Below are 23,307 nucleotides of genomic sequence, written 5' to 3'. Positions count from 1 at the left end.
GCACCTTGTGAAATGTGATAATGGTTCCAGCGCATATACAAAGTCTGTGCCATTGCACCCGCTCGCCAAAGAAGACGCCTGGCATGTCCCGTAATTACCGCAGACACTTGTGGCATGTGACCAGTTGCCTATTCAGCGAGCTCAAGTCCAACATGGATACCCCGTATTTTGTCGCGGCTGCAGCTTGAGCCACGCTGATGCGGAAGAGGTCCGTAAAATAAAAATAAAATTCCAAGCACGGAGAGAGGTTGAGGACTAAAATAGATCTAGTGGCATTGTGAGGCGGTGGAGGAGTTTAGCTGCAAAGGAGAGACTGTCAACAGCAGCCTTACTTAACCATAGGGCCGGGCCCCATTGTTGGGCTGCTAGAATTACTAGCAGGCTACTCAGTTGTAGGGTTGTTCGGTATACCGGTACAAGTATAGTGTCGCAATACTAATGAATCATATTCGGTACTACACCGACTCCAAAAATCCAAACAACAGAAGAATAAGTGATTATTACAATTTAACATAAGTGTAGATAGAACATGTTGAAACAGAAAATAAGCACACTGCAAAAAGTCAGTGTTCAAAAACAAGAAAAAAAAATACAAAAATGAGGGGTATTTTATTTGAACTAAGCAAAATTATCTGCCAATAGAACAAGAAAATGTGGCTTGTCAAGACTTTCCGAAACAAGTCAAATGAGCTAACCTCAATGAACCCCAAAATACCTTAAAATAAGTATATTCTCACTAATAACAAGTGCACTTTTCTTGGTAGGAAAAAAAAGACCTTTTTGCTCAATATGTTGAAAAATATTCTTAAATGAAGTAAATGATAGTGCCATTATCTTGACATAATGATATGCGCTCGGCATCATGATTTTTTTATTCATGCTTGAAGTAGGAAATTATTACTTTAAAAAAGTAGTTTTATACTTGTGAGTGTTGATGACTTTGGCGTTGATTGACGTTTTACTCAATATAGGTCATCAATTCTCAGCAACAAGCTGTAATATCTTACTGAGATCATTTAGGACCAAAACCCTTAAAACAAGTAAAACACTCTAACATAAAATTTGCTTAGTGAGAAGAATTATCTTATCAGACAGAAAATAAGCAAATATCACCCTTATTTGAGATATTTCATCTTACTTAGATTTCAGTTTTTGCACTGCAGATATTAACAGTAAATGAACAAGTAGATTAATAATCATTTTTTACAGTTTGTCTTTTATAATGTTAACAAAATAATAGGTGTATAAATGACACAATATGTTACTGCATACGTCAGCAGACTAATTAGGAGTCTTTGTTTGTTTACTTACTACTAAAAGACAAGTTGTCTAGTATGTTCACTGTTTTCTTTAGTTAAGGACAAACTTGCAATAATAAACATATGTTTAATGTACCCTAAGATTTTTTTGTTAAAATAAAGCCAATAATGCCATTTTTTGTTGTCCCTTTTATTTAGAAAAGTATCGATGTACCGAAAAGTATCGAAATACATTTTTGTACTGGTAACAGTGGTATCGGGACAACACTACTCAGTTGTAATGAACTTTTCCCCAATTTTTGGTAGTCATGTCAATATCAAACAAACGGCAATAAATACGTTTCTTGAGCGCAACAATTATGACTGAAGTGATGAAGCTGTGTTTTCATTTTTCATTAATAAAACAATAAGTTTGTTTATTATAACTCGACTTAGTTGTATGTAAATGTCTTCTTATTTTTTTCTAACCAGCCTGACCTAAGCTTGAGGTAATATGTTAAATAATAATCTTTGTGATTAACAGATGCTTTCATATCATTAGACAAAGTTAACAAACTGTCGAACAAACAATCGATATGATTCAAATTTTAAGTAAGATGACTACCATATTTTCCGGACTATAAGGCGCACTTAAAAATGTTTTTTCTCAAAACTCGACAGTGCGCCTTATAACCCGGTGCGCTTAAAGTACGGAATCATTTTGGTTTTGCTTACAGACCTCGAAGCTATTTTATTTGGTACATGCACTTTTCCACCATTTTTGGTAGTCATGTCAATATCAAACAAACAGCAATAGATAGGTTTCTTGAGCGCAAAAATTATGACTAAAGTGATTTTCCATGAATAAAACATTACGTTTATTATAAAACGACATAATTGTATGTACATTTCTTCTTATTTTTTTTCTAATCATCCTGACCTCAGCATGAGGTAATGTGTTAAATAATATTATTTGTGATTAACAGATGCTTTCATATCATTTGATGAGGTTAACAAACTGTATCGATATGATTCAAATCAAGAGCAAGATGACTAATTCAGGGTTAGTATCGTATTTTCTGGACTATAAGTGTGCATTATAACCCGGTGCGCCTAATGTACGGAATAATTCTGGTTTTGCTTACCGACCTCGAAGCAATTGTATTTGGTGCATGGTGTAATAATAAGTGTAACCAGTAGATGGCAGTCAAACACAAGAGCTATGTGTAGAGTGCAATATGATGGCAATATGACTAAATTTTGTATGTTCCATTGAAAATATAGAACATTACACACAGCGCTCAAAAATATATCAAAATGTTTTTGAGACACTTGTGATTTAGGGCTATATAAATAAACATTGATTGATTGATTGATTGATAGTAGGACTTTGGTAAGCTATGAAGCCACACCGCTTGATGGATTGTACTGTGCTTCAACATAGGAGTATTATTATGGTGTGTGTATAAGGTAAGACATTATCTAGCGTTTTGTTTTGCAATATTATGCAAAAACAACTTTTCTTACCTTCTGGTACCTGCTGATCTGTATTTGGGATCTGCATAAATCCTGAAAAATTGTGCGCGTCCGCCTTTGTAGTCTGTGCCGACACCGTAGTAGATAAGCTTCTTCTTTTTCTCTACCTTCTTGTTATGTGACATTCATCCTCCGCTGTTGCCATTTCTAATATAAAGTAGTGTAAAGTTCTTACTTATATCTGTCAGTAAACTCGCCATGAAAGCGCTAAAACATACCGGTGTAGTGAGTTCACATTATTCACCCGAGGAACTTTAATAATTAGAGAGTTCTGGTTGGACGTTTTTTCATGGGACACATTTCCGGATGAGGAGATGCTGCTCCGTTATTGATTGAAGTAAAGTCTGAATGTCATTAAAACAGTTAGCGCCATCTTTTGACACTTCTTCCACTCCCGTCCTTGCATGCTACACCGCTACAACAAAGATGACGGGGAGAAGACGCTGTCGAAGGTGAGCCACGTAAATAAGACCCGCCCACAAAACGGCGCATCCTGAAGGGACGGTCAGAAAGCGTCTTGAAGAAGATGTGTAAAACATCATCTATGCAACATTTTGACCAAAGAACCACCATCACATGTTATGTAGACCACAAGGAAGGGTTTTCAACGTAGAAAATGCGCCCTTTAATGCGCCCTATAATCAGGTGCGCCTTATATATGAAAAAGGATCAAAAATAGACCATTCATCGGCAGTGCGCCTTATAATCCGGTGCACAGTATGGTCCGGAAAATACGGTAATGGAGTGGGCCGCTTTCTGCAGAGGCCAGAAAGATAAACCTTGGTCAACAGCATGCAGACGCACAGTGAGCAGTGTATGAGACCATCAGAGCCTGCAGCTAATTCAAGATCAGCGCCACTTTCTTCAATGACACGCACATATTGTGCTCTTTGTTACTCTTTGATCAGCTCCAACACCGGAACCAAAGAAGAGAACCCTTCAGAAAGTAAACAGCAATGCTCGGGCACTCCATCGGTCACCGTGTCCCTGTTATCCCTGCCGGCTAATCGGATCTTATGCCCAGCCCTGTTTGTAGTCTATTAGCGGCGGCCCTCTGTGAAGTGAAACCGAGCGTCGCGGTGAGAGGGATCGGGAATGGCGGGATTGGGAGTATAGATTACGAGCTTCATGCTGGGTTGGAGACCTCAAAGGTGTTTGAGCGGAGAGCCTGATGATTCGCAAACACGTCAAGGCTGGAAAGTTAATCACATTTTTATTTCGATTATGGCTTCTCACAAATACAACAACCGAAAACAAAAACAGATTAATGGTCTGCACAACGTGAATGTAAATACCCGGAGCTTGTTCAAGTCAGTTCAGTTTCAGTTTATGTGGAACATGCATACGATACAATGTAACGCATCACACATTTCCAGTTGTTTCTTAACAGCACGTCCAAAAAGGAGTAGGAAGAACCAGATCGTATTTAATCCTACCCCTTTTGTTACGATACAGCGGGGAGGAAGGATATGGCACAGATGCAGGGATGTCGTTTTAGCTCTGTTTATTAATGCACACGGAATGAGGCGTGTAATTAATCCAAAACACGTATGGAGTGCGACTATGTGAAGCAAGTATATGTTGAGTGTTGCCGGGAGTAATGAGCGAGGTGCGGAAGTCCAAGAGGGCGAGGCAAGCTCGGAAATTCAGGGACAGTCAGGAGGTCGGGGGCAAGAGTGAGGCGTCAAAGTCCGTGTCCCGGCGGGAGGTCGAGATCCAAAAGGGACAGCCAGGGAACCAGAGGGAATACGGGGAGACGAGACACACAGCCCGTAAATAGGGAATGGAGGAATGCTGCTGGAACGACACAGGAACACGAGACAAATGAACACGGAGGAGGAGAAAACACAGAGAGAGAGAGCGCATAGAGCGAGACGTGTCGGCTTACTGTACGGAAACAGGCAGCTACGTTCTGGCCCGGAATACAGGTTTGCACTGGCTTAAGAAGCGTGGCGTCTCATCAGCTTCAGGTGCGCAGATTGCTGATTGATTGCAGCAGGAGTGACGCGTGCAGGTGCGCGCTTGGAGGGGTGCTCAGCGCAGCACACAGATAGATGAGTGCGCACTGGAATGCGCCCGGGCCGTGACACATTTTCATACGTAGCAGTTTTATCCCATTTCTTTGTTCTCTTTAACAGAACAGTGAATAAACAAATAATATGCCATAGTAGGTAAACAAATATAAATACATAACAAATCGTTATCTAAAAAAATATAGATAATTGGGCATCTGTGTACTTTGTGAACACGTGTAGTTTGAACAGTCTCTTAAACTGAATCATAATCAATCATGGTGCTTTGTTGGATTTCTTTAGTTCATCCATTCCACGATTTAATTCCACATACGGATGTGCTAAAGGTTTTAAGTGTTGTACGTGCATACAAACATTTTAAATTACATTTTCCTCGAAGGTTATATTTCTCCTCTTTTGTTGAGAAGAATTGTTGTATATTCTTGGCTAGCAGGTTAGAGTTTGCTTTGTACATCATTTTAGTTGTTTGCTAATGCACCAAATCGTTGATTTTCAATATTTGTGATTGATTAAATCAAGTGTTTGTATGTTCTCTATATCCAACATTTTGTATTATTCTAATTGACCTTTTTTGTAACCCTGTTAGTGAATAAAGTGTACTTTTGTAAGTATTTCCCTATATTTCTGCACAATAACTCAGATATGGTAACACTAAAGAATATGAAGTGATTTTTGGTCCAGAACATGTTTTGCTTCATTCATTATTGATGTGTTTCTTGTTACTTTATGTTGTATACTTTTTACATGAGGTTTCCTATTCATTTTATCATCTATTTTTACACCCCAAAATGTGTTTTCTTTTACCCTTTCAATGTCTACCCCGTCTATTTGTATTTGTGACAGTAAAACAGATGAGGAGCCAATGAGTGAAAAAAGAGCAGGTCTACTAGTAGTTTGGGATGTCACCACGGTTGCTAAAACTCAACAAAAAAGTAAGGCGTGATCTCATGTAACCGCGGAACGAGTCACATAATCGGCCGATAAAACAATCGGCTGACAAACACAAAGTAATGTCAGGGAAATTGACATAAATGTTAGTGAAATGTTGTCATGGTGAGGAGAAGGAACATTGGTTTGGGAAAATAATGTGTCCCCGTCCTGCATAAACAATGTGAATGTCGACTTTTACCTGGTTAAATAAAGGCTAAATGAAAAATAAATAAACTACGAAGCTAAAGCTAGCAGGAGCAATCCATACACATCTGATCTGCTTGTGTTGTTGTGAACGACATCATTCATGTAAGATCAATGTACAAACAGCAGTCGCAATTTATTTTTTTAAATATTTTTTAAAATAACATCAAGCGAGTCGCTTCTTTACTCGTCCATCAGATTGCACATGTTTGTAGAAACAGTCTCCATGCCTAAGTGCTTGATTTTATACACCTGTGGTCGGGCCAAGTGATGAGGACACCTGCTTCTCATCATTTGGATGGCTGGTCAAATTATTATGGCAATATAGTGTACTTAAAGGCCTACTGAAATTAAATGTTTTTATTTAAACGGGGATAGCAGATCCATTCTATGTGTCATACTTGATCATTTCGCGATATTGCCCAATTTTTGCTGAAAGGATTTAGTATAGAACAACGACGATAAAGTTCGCAACTTTTGGTCACTGATAAAAAAAAAGCCTGGCCTATACCGGAAGTAGCGTGACGTCACAGGAGGTAGGATTCCTCACAATTCCCCGTTGTTTACAATGGAGCGAGAGAGATTCGGACCGAGAAAGCGACGATTACCCCATTAATTTGAGCGAGGATAAAAGATTTGTGGATGAGGAACGTTAGAGTGATGGACTACTATAAAAGTTCACCTCCAGGCAGCTACAACCCTAAACTAACACCCTCCCCGGATTGCTAATAATCAAATGTAAACAATCAAATGCAGATTCTTTTTCTTATGCCTTCTGATCTCTCTCTCTCTCTCTATGTCCACTACTTGATGTCCATATCCCCACCCCCCCCCCCACCCCCCCACTCCACCCCCCCTCCACACTCCTGATTGTAAATAATGTAAATAATTCAATGTGATTATCTTGTGTGATGACTGTATTATGATGATAGTATATATGATAGTATATATCTGTATCATGAATCAATTTAAGTGGACCCCGACTTAAACAAGTTGAAAAACTTATTCGGGTGTTACCATTTAGTGGTCAATTGTACGGAATATGTACTTCACTGTGCAACCTACTAATAAAAGTCTCAATCAATCAATCAATCAATGCAGTGCAAGACATATATTTTTTCGCTCTGACCGTAACTTAGGTACAAGCTGGCTCATTGGATTCCACACTCTCTCCTTTTTCTATTGTGGATCACGGATTTGTATTTTAAACCACCTGGGATACTATATCCTCTTGAAAATGAGAGTCGAGAACGCAAAATGGACATTCACAGTGACTTTTATCTCCACGACAATACATCGGCGAAGCTCTTTAGCTACTGAGCTAACGTGATAGCATCTGGCTCCAATGCAGATAGAAACAAAATAAATAAATCCCTGACTGGAAGGATAGACAGAAGATCAACAATACTATTAAACCATGGACATGTAACTACACGGTTAATAATTCTCAGCCTGGCAAAGCTTAACAATGCTGTTGCTAACGACGCTGAAGCTAACTTAGCAACGGGACCTCACAGAGCTATGATAAAAAAATTAGCGCTCCACCTACGCCAGCCAGCCCTCATCTGCTCATCAACACCCGTGCTCACCTGCGTTCCAACGATCGACGGCGCGACGAAGGACTTCACCCGATCACAGATGCGTTGGCGGCTAGCATCGGCTAGCGCGTCTGCTATCCAAGTAAGTACTCCTTGTTGTGTTGCTACAGCCAGCCGCTAATACACCGATCCCACCTACAACTTTCTTCTTTGCAGTCTTCGTTGTTCATTAAACAAATTGCAAAAGATTCACCAACACAGATGTCCAGAATACTGTGGAATTGTTCGATGAAAACAGCAGTTTGTATGGTGACACTTTGTATGGTGACACATTGGGTACGAATACTTCCGTTGCCGTCGTGACGTCACGCGCATACGCATCATCCAAAGACGTTTCCAACCGTAAGTTTAGCGGGAAATTTAAAATTGCACTTTATAAGTTAACCCGGCCGTATTGGCATGTGTTGCAATGTTAAGATTTCATCATTGATATATAAACTATCAGACTGCGTGGTCGGTAGTAGTGGCTTTCAGTAGGCCTTTAAAGCACTTAATGATACATTTACACAATTATTACAGTTTGACCTAAAATACTGGTCAAAACTGCCCAAAGACATGTCAGATATAATTGGGCAGAAGACCATGAGGAGACTTGTACATAAGAAGAGTCTCTTCTCGAAACAACAGGAAGCCAGCGCAGTGACCTGAGCACTGGACTAACGTGGTCATATTTCCTGGTTCCAGTCAGGACTCGAGCAGCAGCATTCTGGCTGTACTGCAGCTGCTTTCGAGAGCCCAGTGAGAAGGCCATTAGAGTAGTCTAACCTGCTACTGTCAAAAATAAAAAGTGCAGTTCCCCTTTAAGAGACTTTTTTTTTTTATGCACGTGCAAATTTAGCGTCGGCAATTGCCCACTACACTCTGGACTAGAAAATGAGTCTGTTAAAAAAAATTTTGGCAGCATTTGGATTCACTTTTGTATTTAAATAATACTATATACTGTATAATATGTTATATAATATAGTGTATATGTATGTTATTTTTTCAGGTAGGGGGTGTTCATTGTATCCTAAGGGTAGAAGTGTAAGCGTACACACACCAATTTTGTACTCATATTTGTATCATTTATATTGTATTTCTACATTAAGGCGGCACATTTTTTCTTTTCAGATGAGTAAAATTCAAACTGGTGATGTCACTGCCAAGGCTTGGAAATATGAAAGTATAGCCAACTTTAAAATGTTTCCTACCAATAGAGTAATATTTGTGTAAATTAAGTTATTCTGATCCACACATTATTGTATAACAATACTCGTGATTGTTTCCTTGGCAAAAAAAACTGTTGAACATTTGTTTTAATTGCTAGCCAGCCAGTCTTTTAAATGGCTCTTTGAAAGGAATAGGCTCCTCCAATCCGACTCCCTTCAAAGAGCCATAAGCCCCATTTCTACAAGACAAATGTACACAACCAGTGAAGTTGGGGCGTTGTGTAAATGGTAAATACAAACAGAATACAATGATTTGCAAATCCTTTTCAACTTATATTCAATTGAATAGACTGCAAAGACAAGATATTTCATGTTCGCACTGAGAAACACATTTTCTTTTTACAAATAATCATTAACTTAGAATTTAATGGCAGCAACACATTGCAAAAAAGTGGTCACAGGGGCATTTTTACCACTGTGTTACATGGCCTTTCCTTTTAACAACACTCAGTAAACGTTTGGGAACTGAGGAGACACATTTTTGAAGCTTTTCAGGTGGAATTCTTTCCCATTCTTGCTTGATGTACAGCTTAAGTTGTTCAACAGTCCGGGGGTCTCCCTTGTGCTATTTTAGGCTTCATAATGCACCACACATTTTCAATGGGAGACAGGTCTGGACTACAGGCAGGCCAGTCTAGTACCCGCACTCTTTTACTATGAAGCCACGTTGATGTAACACGTGGCTTGGCAATGTCTTGCTGAAATAAGCAGGGGCGTCCATGGTAACATATGTTGCTCCAAAAGCTGTATGTACCCTTCAGCATTAATGGTGCCTTCACAGATGTGTAAGTTACCCGTGTCTTGGGCACTAATACACCCCCATACCATCACACATGCTGGCTTTTACACTTTGCGTCTATAACAGTCCGGATGGTTCTGTTCCTCCGGCGGCATTTGTGGGTGTTGTTGATAAATGGCTTTTGCTTTGCATAGTAGAATTTCAACTTGCACTTACAGATGTAGCGACAAACTGTAGTTACTGACCGTGGTTTTCTGAAGTGTTCCTGATCCCATGTGGTGATATCCTTAACACACTGATGTCACTTTTTGATGCAGTACCGCCTGAGGGATTGACGGTGTGGGAAGCAGATCAGAATCATATCCATATTTAAGTGTTACTTCTTTCTAAAAACTCCTATAGTCATATTTACATCAGCTAATGTCTCGTGTGGTACAAAGTGCTTGGATTCGAGTGTCCTTGGTTAGAGTCAGAGCGCTGTCTTTGTTGAGACTGCCATTACATTCCTAAGATAAGGAGCACAGCTAGACTGGGGAAACAGCAGGTGGGGAGGGGGAGGAAGGGGAAGATCACGGGACTTCCGGGGGTTTGAGGGGAGACCGAGCTAGACCGATCTGGACCGGGCTAGGGAACGCTTGGGTGCTGGGTTGGTCTCAGGTTTGTCCTCTAAGCTTGGAGAATAAACCACACAATACCAACTACTGCCTGTTGATTGAATATAAACATCAGCGTATTGCCATAAAAAGAATCTGGGAGAGACTAGCATTTTGAATTCCCCATTGGAGGAATGCTGGTCAACGCAACAATTTGCCACTTACCTGCAGTGATTTCTCCAGATTCTCTGAACCCTTTGATGATATCACGGACCGTAGATGGTGAAATCCCTAAATTCCTTGCAATAGCTGGTTGAGAAAGGTTTTCCTTAAACTGTTGGACAATTTGTTCACAAAGTGGTGACCCTCGCCCCATCCTTGTTTGTGAATGACTGAGCATTACACGGAAGTGAAGTGAAGTGAATTATCTTTATACAGCGCTTTTCTCTAGTGACTCAAAGCGCTTTTACATAGTGAAACCCAATATCTAAGTTACATTTAAACCAGTGTGGAAGCTGCTTTTATACCCAATCATGGCACCCACCTGTTCCCAATTAGCCTGTTCACCTGTGGGATGTTCCAAATAAGTGTTTGATGAGCATTCCTCAACTTTCTCAGTCTTTTTTGCCACTCGTGCCAGCTTTTTTCGAAACATGTTGCAGGCATCAAATTCCAAATGAGCTAATATTTGCAAAAAATGACCTTTTCCAGTTCGAACATGAAATATATTGTCTTTGCAGTCTATTCAATTGAAGATAAGTTGAAAAGGATTTCAAATCATTGTATTCTGTTTTTATTTACCATTTACACAACGTGCCAACTTCACTGGTTTTGGGGTTTGTATAGTCCTTGTTTACAATGGTATTCGTCATATTAATGTTTGCTTGTTTCCACACCGTCTCACAGGTGTTAATGATCAACGTAATCAAAACACATCCCCGAAGGTGAATAATTAGTGACTTTGCATATAGACATGGCAAAGCTGCCGTATTGTGTGTGGTTGCGTCCCAATTGGTTTTCTGCGGATGCTTTGGATGAGAGCCTCCATATGTCGTCTCAAGTGTTGCCGGGACGTGGCGACAGGTGCCAAGTGTGTGGTGTGCACAACGTACACAACACAGCATATACAACACACAACAGATGTAATGAGCAAGTTGCCTCTTTACTTTTAATTGTCTGTTTTGTCTTCATCTTCTCGCGTTGTTCATTTAGCCGCTCGCCATGTTTCGTAGTCAGGCGATCCACTCTTGCGTGGGTATCTCAGGGCGACACCTGAAGATATGACTCATACTCAATCAATTTGATTTTCCCACTCTTAATTGGTGTTTTTTGCGCCCCGGGATTATTGCAGGGTGATGTGTGCGGAACAAAAGGGTGCGTTGAAGACATGCGAGTGCCATCTCCATTCATTTGGCAGCCTTGATTTGTTTGCCGGGTGAATCATTGACACGTTTGCACAAGGAAGTGATTTCACTTCCCCGGATTTAGCTTGCATGTTTATTGATTGTGTACTGATGTATGACCACTGTATATATACATAGGTAGGTAGGTCTTTATTATCATTGCACAAGTACAACAAAACTTTGTTTTCAGCACAAACCCGTTCAAGATTAGACAAACAAACAGTGTACAGGGTTACAGAACAGGAACGCTGATGGGTCGCCACAAGGCGGCCCGCAAAAGATGGGAAAAAGGTAAACGCTGGGGAAGGATGAGTAAAAAAATACAATCCAGACTGGGCTCCTAAGTCTGGAGTGGGGAGAAAACCTCCAAAGTAAAGTCCATATACATATTACAACGTACAACTCGAGATATCTAGCAACAGAGGGGAGGGAGTGGGGGCCACGGTGGCAGGCTGCAGCTCTTCAGGCGCTGTCCATCACCCCTAAGGGATTTGCGTATATATATAGTGCATAGTATTGATCGATATATACCAGGGATCCCAACGACCTCGGCCCGCCCGCCCGCCAGCGTCCAAAATCCGGCCAACGAAAAGTCCCAAGTTAAAAAACATATATAAATAAATAAATAAATAAATAAATAAATAAATAAATAAATAAATAAATATATATATATATATATATATATATATATATATATATATATATATATATATATATATATATATATATATATATATATATATATATATATATATATATATATATATATATAATATAATTTTCTGGGGGGGTAATTATATATTCTTTTAAATATGTCCTTTCTAATCCATTTCCTACCGCTTGTTACTCTAGGTAACCATATTGCCTAAAAATGCATTTTCCCATTGATAACGTGACATCATCGTGCTCGGAATATATATATATATATATATATATATATATATATATATATATATATATATATATATATATATATATATATATATATATATATATATATATATATATATATATATAGAGTTCAGGTTTCTGTGGTTTATCCATTATACAGTGCTCAATACCGGGGTAGAGCGGAATATACGTTAGGTCAGGAAAAAACACAGAGGCTATTTCATCCCTACAAGCCTGTTTCGCAGGGTTCTCTGCTCTTCAGGGGATTTTATATACTTCAGTAAAATCTCCCCTAAAGAGCAGGGAAGACTGCGAAACAGGCTGACCTAACTTTTTAATATATATATATATATATATATATATATATATATATATATATATATATATATATATATATATATATATATATATATATATATATATATATATATATACAGCACGGCCCCCGGCCAAGTTTTTTTAACCCAATGCGGCCCCCCGAGTTAAAAAGTTTGGGGACCCCTGATTAGGGTTGGGTATCGTTTGAATTCGAACGATTCTTATTCCGGTTCCGATTCTTTGTTTCAATTCCGATTCCTGACGATTCTCGATTCCGATTCTTTTAAGAGGCCGGGTCAAAAAAAAGTTTAGGATATTTTAAATGAGCTAGCTAACCTACAGTCTTTCTGAATGAAATAGTCTGACATTCTCCATCAATTTTAATTCTATTAACTTTTTATGAACTTTACTATAAATTCCTCACAGGGCTGTTTTCAACTAGAATATAAATATCAAATCTATGAACTTGAATATAAATATTATAAATTATGAATACATTTTCCCAGGAGTACACTTTCCTCAAGAGAGCTTTATTTTTGAAAACCTCATGAAAACACATTTACACATAAGTGTATGATGCTGCAGGAAACCTCATGAAAACACCTTTACACATAAGTGTATGATGCTGCAGGAAACCTCATGAAAACACCTTTACACATAAGTGTATGATGCTGCAGGAAACCTCATGAAAACACATTTACACACAAGTGTATGATGCTGCAGGAAACCTCATGAAAACACCTTTACACATAAGTGTATGATGCTGCAGGAAACCTCATGAAAACACATTTACACACACAAGTGTATGATGCTGCAGGAAACTATCATGAAAACACATTTACACACACAAGTGTATGATGCTGCAGGAAACCTCATGAAAACACATTTACACACACAAGTGAATGATGCTGCAGGTACTTAAACATGTTACCGTGCTCCCACTGATGGGCTAACCTGGTGCAGAAAAGCAAATAAACAATAAGAAACAACTTGCAAAACCCAGTCCAGATTATCAGCAGGTACAGTATAAAATCAGAGACAGTTCTTGTTTAGGAAAATGACCATATCCGCCTTCTCAGGCTGGATGCGTGAGCGTTCTGGACAGATAGTGTCTCCTGCTGTGGAAAATACACGTTCGCTGGGTGTGGAAGAAGCTTGAACGCATAAATAGGAGAAAGCGAGATCTGACAGCAAAGGATAAGTCTTTTGTTGGTTCCACCGGACCACCACCATGCAGCAGGGTCGTCAGACATAAGTATCGGTGGAACGTCCTGGTACATCTGCAGCTCTCTCTCCACTCGTTTCTTGATGGACATGGAGCTCTGTTATTTCGCGGCTATTTCAATTTTTTTTGTAAAGTAAAGCCACACTTTCGACCGCCGACGCCCGCTATCCATGCTTGAGCTTGACTGACTCGCTCGGCTATGCTAACACTTCCGGGGGTGGGCGCTTCTTCGTTGGTGTTCAGCGGCTTCTTCTTCCGGTTCGGCGGGCATATTTTTTTCCGGTCGGCGGACTAAATTGGCGTGACAGCATCGAAAATAGGAATCGAAATTTAAACTTTTGAACGATTCCGGGAGAATCGGAAAGTTAGTCCCGGTTCCAATCGATACTCGATACCCAACCCTAGTCCTGATATACACTTTGCTTATTCTTGTCGTATTGTTCTCTCAATATCTAAGTTTGAGTAGGACATTGAAAATAAAACATTGCAGTCTTATTATGTAGAAAATGAACGTGGATTGGAATAACAATGGATTTGGACGTTTGGAATAGAAAAATAGTTTTACATAAAAATCTACTTTTGGCAATTTTTGATGTGAAAATTAAAAAAAAACAAAAACAGAAAAAGGATCATTATCTATTATCTGTTATCCGGTTTGAATATAAACAAGTAATTTCGGTCCGTGTACCTTCCAATCATTCCATTTCCAATTCTGAAACGCTAAGTTAGGTTTGTTTTTCGATTTTTACTATATTTGGCAGATTTGAAAACAAAGGGTTGATTTTCATAAAAAATATTGCCATAAAATTAGATTTTGTGCTGTTTTCCTTTTTATGGATTTGATGTTTTCCAGATACACACAAAAATCGAAAAAAATGTTCATCTAATACTGTAGAATGATATACCATTGTGCTGTAATTGGAAGATAAATAACTTTATTCTAAATAAATACACAAACTAAAAATTCCTTTTTTTTTGTAAGCTAACATTTAACTTACATAAATATTGAACATGCAGGGTTTTTTCCCAGTTGGAAAAATGAGTTTGGATACATTTATTATTATTATTATTATTATTATTCTCATCACAGCATTCTCGCTTATTCGTTCATGTTGATGGGCTCATATTGCCCATCCCATTTGAAGCTGAAATATTCCCACAACAGGTCATTTGGTAAAATGTATATTAGTAAAAAGTGGAGCCTTACTGTATTTCTGAGCTCATTCTTCTTGCTTTGTTGGCATCGAAAATTGCAACATTGCCTGGATCCAGTCCCCCCCCTGAGTGCTTGTTTCTTCGCCAAATGTTTGGGACTGCAACTGGATGTGACATCACATGTCGTCGAAATATGGTACCGTTTGATTTTACGTAAATTGGTACCCGCTACTACCAACATCATTTGGTTGGTACCTATTAAAGTAGCGAATTCAGTACCATCCCTAAAAAAATTGTTTTATAAAAATTCAAAAAAATAAAACAAAATCAAAATAGCCTGCAAAATCCTATATGTGCTCTTTAATGATTACAAGATATATGCCGTTCCTATTCATAACAACTACTTCTGCACTACTTCTGTCAACAACACCCACAACAAAGAAAGCCCTTTCTGTCTTTGTTGCCAATATTGGCAGACTTGCTGAAAGCCGTGGGCCGTTATCGTGTAGCACTTAAGCTAAATGTTTCCGATGACAAAGTCAAACAGTGACTGATGGGATGGCTGTATCTTTCAGCACCTATGTTCTCTTTGAACTGCTAAATTCGAAATAATTTCCACTCCTCGGATGAAGCATGCTTCTTAGCAATGGTTATAGTTTAGTGCTGTGTTCCATTTGTTGAGAGCCATACAGTATCAAGTTGGTTGGTGTGGATTTGGAAAGTTGACCAACTTCTCAGCTTGGAGCCACAACCTTCTACTGTACTGGTTAGATACCTTTTACTAGCTCATTAGCTCAAGCTCCTTCTTTATTTCATGGCGGGTTGCAACCAACTTTATTATCAGCTCAAGCTAGCGAGTAGCTAGCGGCTGGAGGAGCAAGGCGATGTCACTATGCCAGAAAAGTAGTTCCTCCGCGTTAGCTCTTACAGTAACAGTGTCACTATAGCTTGTTTAATATGCAGGTGAAGTGTTTTTTAGACGCGGAATATATGATTCCCAATTACCTGCATTGTTAGCAACCTCTTACTTGCAGTTCTTCACTATTTAGAAGGCACATTCAAGGGTAAAAACAAGTGTGATTGTGGATGATGGGCATTTTTCCTTTAAGTCAGGGGTGTCCAAACTGCCCGACAGCTTCATCAATTTTCCCCGCGAGACTTCATGAGTTCAATGGAGTGCCTAATCTGAAATGCCAGGTGGTCTCTGCATGCGGCATGTTTGCTGCCATCTTGTGGACAACGTGAGCTAATCCGATCAATGACCCATGAAAGTATTTTGATATTATAGTATCAGGTTCAAACACCGAACTATATTAAACGAGACAAGAAGCAAGGAATCAGGCAGAGACAGAGTTCAATTTTGCTCATGAGGAGAAACGTTTTGCGTTGCACACTCAGTCACAGTCTCCCACCACGCTCTAAGGTACAGCCCCCGCGCTCCTCTATTTATTCAAGAGTTCCCTAGTTAACATCACTGAGGCTGCTTCGAAAGGGAGTGGTCACACATTATGCAAAGCAGCTCCAGTACGCACAATACGTGACGGAATGTGCTGGGGGCCTTGTGATTTCCTTGTCTCTGCTTCGTCTGCGTGCTGTCGCCTTATCTTCGTTGAGGTCCTGGTACGTCCTTGGCTGTTAGCGGGCTAAAACAAAGAAAACATCTGCGGCGAGGCCACCCCTCATATGCCGTGGAAGATAACAAGTTGTGTGCCCTTGCACGAAGCAGAAAAGAGCACAATAGATAATTACTATAGCAACGGCCTTTAAGCATTGTGTGATAACTTATACATAATTATTCTAACATATAGCACAGCATTTACTTACATAAAGTTTGCTTCATATAAGTTTACTAAACTTTACTAAATAAGGTTGCTTGCAATTTCGTTGTACAATGTACAATGACAATAAAGATGTATTCTATTCTATTCCTTTATTCTATTCATTTATTTATATGACACAATCCAGACGACCTCCCCTAGTCATGGCGCAAAAAATAAAAATATACAAAAATGCAAATAACACACTTGCTCACTGAATGAACCTTTTTATGAAAATTGTCCAAACACCATAAAAAAAATCTAAATTCCACCCATGTGAAACCATTAGAGTGCATAAAGGGTAAAATGTAAAACACTCTCCACACTTAACCATGTTTGGCACATTTTAACTGCTTGATATTTCTGGTTTACAACACTTTAAGATGGTCGTCACATAAGTCAACAATGAAGGAGTCAAACTCTCACTTAATATCCATTATATTAATTACATATCATATTAAAATAATATCCAGACTTAGACTTCCTTTTATTGTCATTCAAATTTGAACTTTGCAGTACAGATAAGAACAGAATTTAGTTGCATTAGCTCATGGTAGTGCAGGGTAAAAGAGCAATAAGGTGCAGATATAAATAAATAGATTACTGTAAAGATAAATATATTGCACTTTTGCATATGCATCCACATTTATGGATGTATGTTATATTGTCTTTATATTCCAGCCAGTTCATCCATTTTTGGGGGGAATTGAGGGGATTATTATGATGCGTTCAAGAGTTTTACGGCTTGAGGGAAGAAGCTGTTACAGAACCTGGAGGTTCTGATTCTGAGGTTGCAGAACCTCTTTCTCGAGTCCAGCAGTGAAAACAATCCTTGGTGGGGGTGGGAGGAGTCTCTGCAGATTTTCTGAGCCCTGGTCAGGCAGCGGCTTTTTGCCATCTCCTGGATAGGAGGAAGAGGAGTCCTGATGATCTTTTTTGCCGTCCTCACCACTCTCTGGAGAGACTTCCAGTCTGAGGCACTGCAGGCTCCAGTCCAAACAGAGATGCTGTTGGTCAGCAGGCTCTCTATAGTGAATGTGCTGAGAATGGGGGGAGGGAGCTGTGCTCTTTTCATCCCACGCAAAAAGTGCATGCGCTGCTGAGCTCTTTTTACAAGAGCTCCAGTGTGTAGGGACCAGGTCATATTGTCAGTTATCTGCACCCCCAGGAACCTGGTGCTGCTTACCATCTCCACTGCTGTGCCGTTGATGGATAAACCACAGAAACCTTGACTATATATTAGAAATGTCCGATAATATCGGCCTGCTGATATTATCGGCCGATAAATGCTTTAAAATGTAATATCGGAAATTATCGGTATCGTTTTTTTTAATGGCTTTTTGCCGATTTCCGATATTGTCCAACTCTTTAATTACCGATACCGATATCAACCAATACCGATATCAACCGATACTGATATATACAGTCGTGGAATTAACACATTATTTATTATGCCTAATTTGGACAACCAGGTATGGTGAAGATAAGGTCCTTTTTTTTTTAAATCAATACAATAAAATAAGATAAATAAATTAAAAACATTTTATTGAATAAAAAAGAAAGTACAACAATATAAAAACAGTTACATAGAAACTAGTAATTAATGAAAATGAGTAAAATTAACTGTTAAAGGTTAGTACTATTAGTGGACCAGCAGCACGCACAATCATGTGTGCTTACGGACTGTATCCCTTGCAGACTGTATTGATATATATTGATATATAATGTAGGAACCAGAATATTAATAACAGAAAGAAACAACCCTTTTTTGTGAATGAGTGTAAATGGGGGAGGGAGTTTTTTTGGGTTGGGCACCAATTGTAAGTGTATCTTGTGTTTTTTATGTTGATTTAAAAAAAATAAAAAATAAAACACAAAAAAACCGACACTGATAATAAAAAAACGATCCCGATAATTTCCGATATTACAATTTAAAGCATTTATCGGCCGATAAATGCTTTTAGACATCTCTAGTTTTTTTAATTATCGGTATCGTTTTTATTTTATTTTTCAAATTTATTTTTTTAATTAAATCAACATAAAAAACAGTATATATCAGTTTCAGTTGATATCAGTATCGGTTGATATCGGTATCGATAATTAAAGAGTTGGACAATATGGAAATATCGGATATTGGCAAAAAGCCATTATCGGACCTCCCTACTATATATATATATATATATATATATATATATATATATATATATATATATATATATATATATATATATATATATATATATATATACACGTTAGGTCAGGAAAAAACACAGGCTATTTCATCCCTACAAGCCTTTTTCACAGGTTTCCCCGCTTTTTAGGGGATATATATATATATATATATATATATATATATATATATATATATATATATATATATATATGCATATATATATTCCGAGCACGATGATATCACGTTATTGATGGGAAAATTTACACGCCCTGCTTTAAGTCAAATGCCAAATTTGAAAGTGAAGTCACCCTAAGCCCTCCGTGTCGCCTCACAGGCACGATTGTGTGGTGCAGAACAGATAACGCCGGCATCACGGCACCGTGTTACTGGAGTGCACACACCCCGAGAGGTCACTGACCAGCTGATGCTCCGGATGTGTGTGTGTGTGTGTGTGTGTGTGTGTGTGTGTGTGTGTGTGTGTGTGTGTGTGTGTGTGTGTGTGTGTGTGTGTGTGTGTGTGTGTGTGTGTGTGTGTGTGTGTGTGTGTGTGTGTGTGTGTGTGTGTGTGTGTGTGTGTGTGTGTGTGTAGCCCCCCCGTCATAAATCATTCATGGTGGGCGTTCAGACTTGTTGTGCAGGTTAGATGCAGGATAACTCAGCCGGAAATTAATGTGCATAGACGTCATGATGATGAAAAGTGTCCAGAATCCCCAACTTTAATTTCCAAGAGTTACGACGGTACAAAGACGCCTAATTAAAAGACTCTGTGGACAAGTTATCTCTGGCGAAGACGAGGCCATTTGCGTGCAGTGGTGTGGAACCTCGCTCCTTCTTCACATGCATGCGTGAATGCGTGAATTCAGCCGCTGATGACTCGAGCAATTGCGCTGAGCAAATGGCAACGGCTCACTGGTGTGTCGCCGCGCGGGTGATGAACAATAGCGACGACTCGGACTATTTTGATACGTCCCTCGCTGGGCAACTGGAGTTTACTCACAACTCGGCCCTGGTTGGTGAATAACTTCTGTTAGTGGGCGCCGACTTATCTCGCCATCAGGGACATGGGAGAGACTCTCCCTAGTATAGTGAACATTATAAAAGGGGTTTATAGGTCACATGACTAAAATGCTATTGACGATCAAAACGTGCGAAAATGTCAAGTGAAAATAATTAATGTGTAAAAAGTAACGCATGAGCCAAGTATAGTAATAATGTACAAACTAGGGTTGTCCCGATACCAATGATTTGGTACCAGTACCAAAATGTACACTACCGTTCAAAAGTTTGGGGTCACATTGAAATGTCCTTATTTTTGAAGGAAAAGCACTGTACTTTTTAATGAAGATAACTTTAAACTAGTCTTAACTTGAAAGAAATACACTCTATACATTGCTAATGTGGTAAATGACTATTCTAGCTGCAAATGTCTGCTTTTTGGTGCAATATCTACATAGGTGTATAGAGGCCCATTTCCAGCAACTATCACTCCAGTGTTCTAATGGTACAATGTGTTTGCTCATTGGCTCAGAAGGCTAATTGATGATTAGAAAACCCTTGTGCAATCATGTTCACACATCTGAAAACAGTTTAGCTCGTTACAGAAGCTACAAAACTGACCTTCCTTTGAGCAGATTGAGTTTCTGGAGCATCACATTTGTGGGGTCAATTAAACGCTCAAAATGGCCAGAAAAGGAGAACTTTCATCTGAAACTCGACAGTCTATTCTTGTTCTTAGAAATGAAGGCTATTCCACAAAATTGTTTGGGTGACCCCAAACTTTTGAACGGTAGTGTATGTTGATACTTTTTTAATACTTTTCTAAATAAAGGGAACTACAAACAATTTCAATATTGGCTTTATTTTAACAGAACATCTTACAATACAATAAATGTTTTATATTGCACAATTTACAATTGTCCATATGACATAAAGTCTGCCATAATGATGGATTAGATTAGAATATAATTTAAAAAAAAGCTTTATTGACATTATATTAAATGCTTCATGATTTATGGTTGCCAATCCTGGTCTGTGCTTTAAGAAAAATACAATTATTAGTAAGTACTAAAAACACAACTATGGATGAATGTGCACAGATAAGACATGTTGCAGGTAAAACACACTTTTGTTAAAGATAAAACACCAATTGTAGTAATTTGTTCCAAAATTCAGTCATATCACATTATTATTATATATTTTTTCATTTATTCATTTATTTCAGGCAATGACATTAGAAAAAAAGTACAAGGTAGACAATACATAACAATATAAATGAATATAATGCAAAAGGTAACGCACAGTATGTAAGCATGATTGTCCAGTTTTGCCTGAAAGGGATTGGGAAGAAGATCATTTATTTAATCCCACCCCCAGGTCTCCATTCAGTGATTAATACATTGAGTTTCACTCTTACTTTGTTCAAGGATTATAGTACAAATGCTGTATCATGGTGGCATTACTACAGGTAACAATAATTATTACAATATATATCAACAATTTGTATCAACAATGTAGGAAGAATGGACATACCGACAATGGTAATAGACAAAATACCAACAATAATAGACAACATAGCAATAATGGTAAGGAAACATTGAGAACATGTTGACACTTTGAGACAGAGTACAACAGCAAGTCAAATTAAAGACTTAGACTTAGACTTCCTTTTTATTGTCATTCAAATTTGAACTTTACAGTACAGATAAGAACGAAATTTTGTTGCATTAGCTCATGGTTTATTGTTTATTGTTTATTGTTTATTGTTTATTGTTTATTGTTTATTGAATGGATCCCCATTAGCTGACGCCAAGGTGACTGCTAGTCTTCCTGGGGTCCATATAGGAGCATACAAAATTAAAATACAAAGAATACATGCATTACCAGACATTATACAATGGAAAAATACAACATGAGATAAAAAGCTAGTTAAAACCAGTATTAAAAATTCACGTGTAATAGGTGTATCTTCAAAGCTGTCTTGAATGACAATTTACTTTGTGAGGGATTCACAAAGTAATGCATGGTAGTGCAGGATAAAAGAGCAATAAGGTGCAGATATAAATAAATAGATTACTGTACAGATAAATATATTGCACTTTTGCATATGCATCCACGTTTAGAATAGAATAGAATAGAAAGTACTTTATTGATCCTTGGGGGGAAAATTCAGCAACTTATGGATGTATGTTGTATTGTCTTTATATTCCAGCCAGTTTATCCATTTTTGGGGGGAATTGAGGGGATTATTATGATGCGTTCAACAGTCTTACGGCCTGAGGGAAGAAGCTGTTACAGAACCTGGAGGTTCTGCTACGGAGGCTGCGGAACCTCTTTCTAGAGTCCAGCCCTTGGTGGGGGTGGGAGGAGTCTCTGCAGATTTTCTGAGCCCTGGTCAGGCAGCGGCTTTTTGCGATCTCCTGGATAGGAGGAAAAGGAGTCCTGATGATCTTTTCCGCCGTCCTCACCACTCTCTGCAGAGACTTCCAGTCTGAAGCACTGCCGGCTCCAGTCCAGACAGAGATGCTGTTGCTCTCTAGAGTGCCTCTGTAGAATGTGCTGAGAACGGGGGGAGGGAACTGTGCTCTTTTCATCCCACGCAAAAAGTGCATGCGCTGCTGAGCTCTTTTTACAAGAGTTCCGGTGTGTAGGGACCAGGTCATATTGTTAGTTATCTGCACCCCCAGGAACTTGGTGCTGCTTACCATCTCCACTGCTGTGCCGTTGATGAAGAGTGGAGCATGGCTGGACTGGTGTCTCCTGAAGTCGACGATGATCTCCTTGGTCTTGTCGACGTTCAGGACCAGGTTGTTGGTTCTGCACCAGTCAACCAGATGTTTCACCTCCTCCCTGTAGTCCATGTTGTTGTTGTCACGGATGAGGCCCACTACTGTCGTGTACTTCACAATGTGGTTAGTAGTGGACCTGGCGCAGCAGTCATGGGTCATCAACGTGAACAGCAGTGGACTCAGGACGCAGCCCTGGGGGGAGCCGGTGCTCAGGGAGATGGCACTGGAGGTGTTGTTGCCCACTCTCACAGACTGGGGTCTGTCTGTGAGGAAGTCAAGCAGCCAGTTGCATAGGGGGGTACTGAATCCAAGGGGGGGCAGTTTGCTCACCAAGTGCTGCGGGATGATGGTGTTGACTGCCGAGCTGAAGTCCAGGAACAACATCCGCACGTGTGTCCTTTCCTTCCAAATGTTCTAAGCTCAGGTGGAGTGCAGAGGAGATGGCGTCCTCTGTGGAGCGG

General features: G+C 39.1%; 1 protein-coding gene across 1 annotated transcript in view; it reads left to right on the top strand.

Annotated features, from left to right (window-relative positions):
• Positions 1–23,053, top strand: part of csmd1a (CUB and Sushi multiple domains 1a) — a 167,706-nt gene extending 144,653 nt beyond the window's left edge. Inside the window, exon 5 of the mRNA XM_062028988.1 lies at positions 22,745–23,053. Coding sequence (XP_061884972.1) covers positions 22,745–22,913 — 169 coding nt within the window. The 3' untranslated portion in view covers positions 22,914–23,053. The remainder of the gene's footprint in view (positions 1–22,744) is intronic.
• Positions 23,054–23,307: the final 254 nt, after the last annotated feature.

Source organism: Entelurus aequoreus, linkage group LG20, assembly GCF_033978785.1.
Source record: "Entelurus aequoreus isolate RoL-2023_Sb linkage group LG20, RoL_Eaeq_v1.1, whole genome shotgun sequence".
In the NCBI taxonomy this organism is placed as follows: Eukaryota; Metazoa; Chordata; class Actinopteri; order Syngnathiformes; family Syngnathidae; genus Entelurus; species Entelurus aequoreus.
Note: the sequence above shows the minus strand (reverse complement) of the source record. Positions and strands in the feature narration are given on the sequence as shown.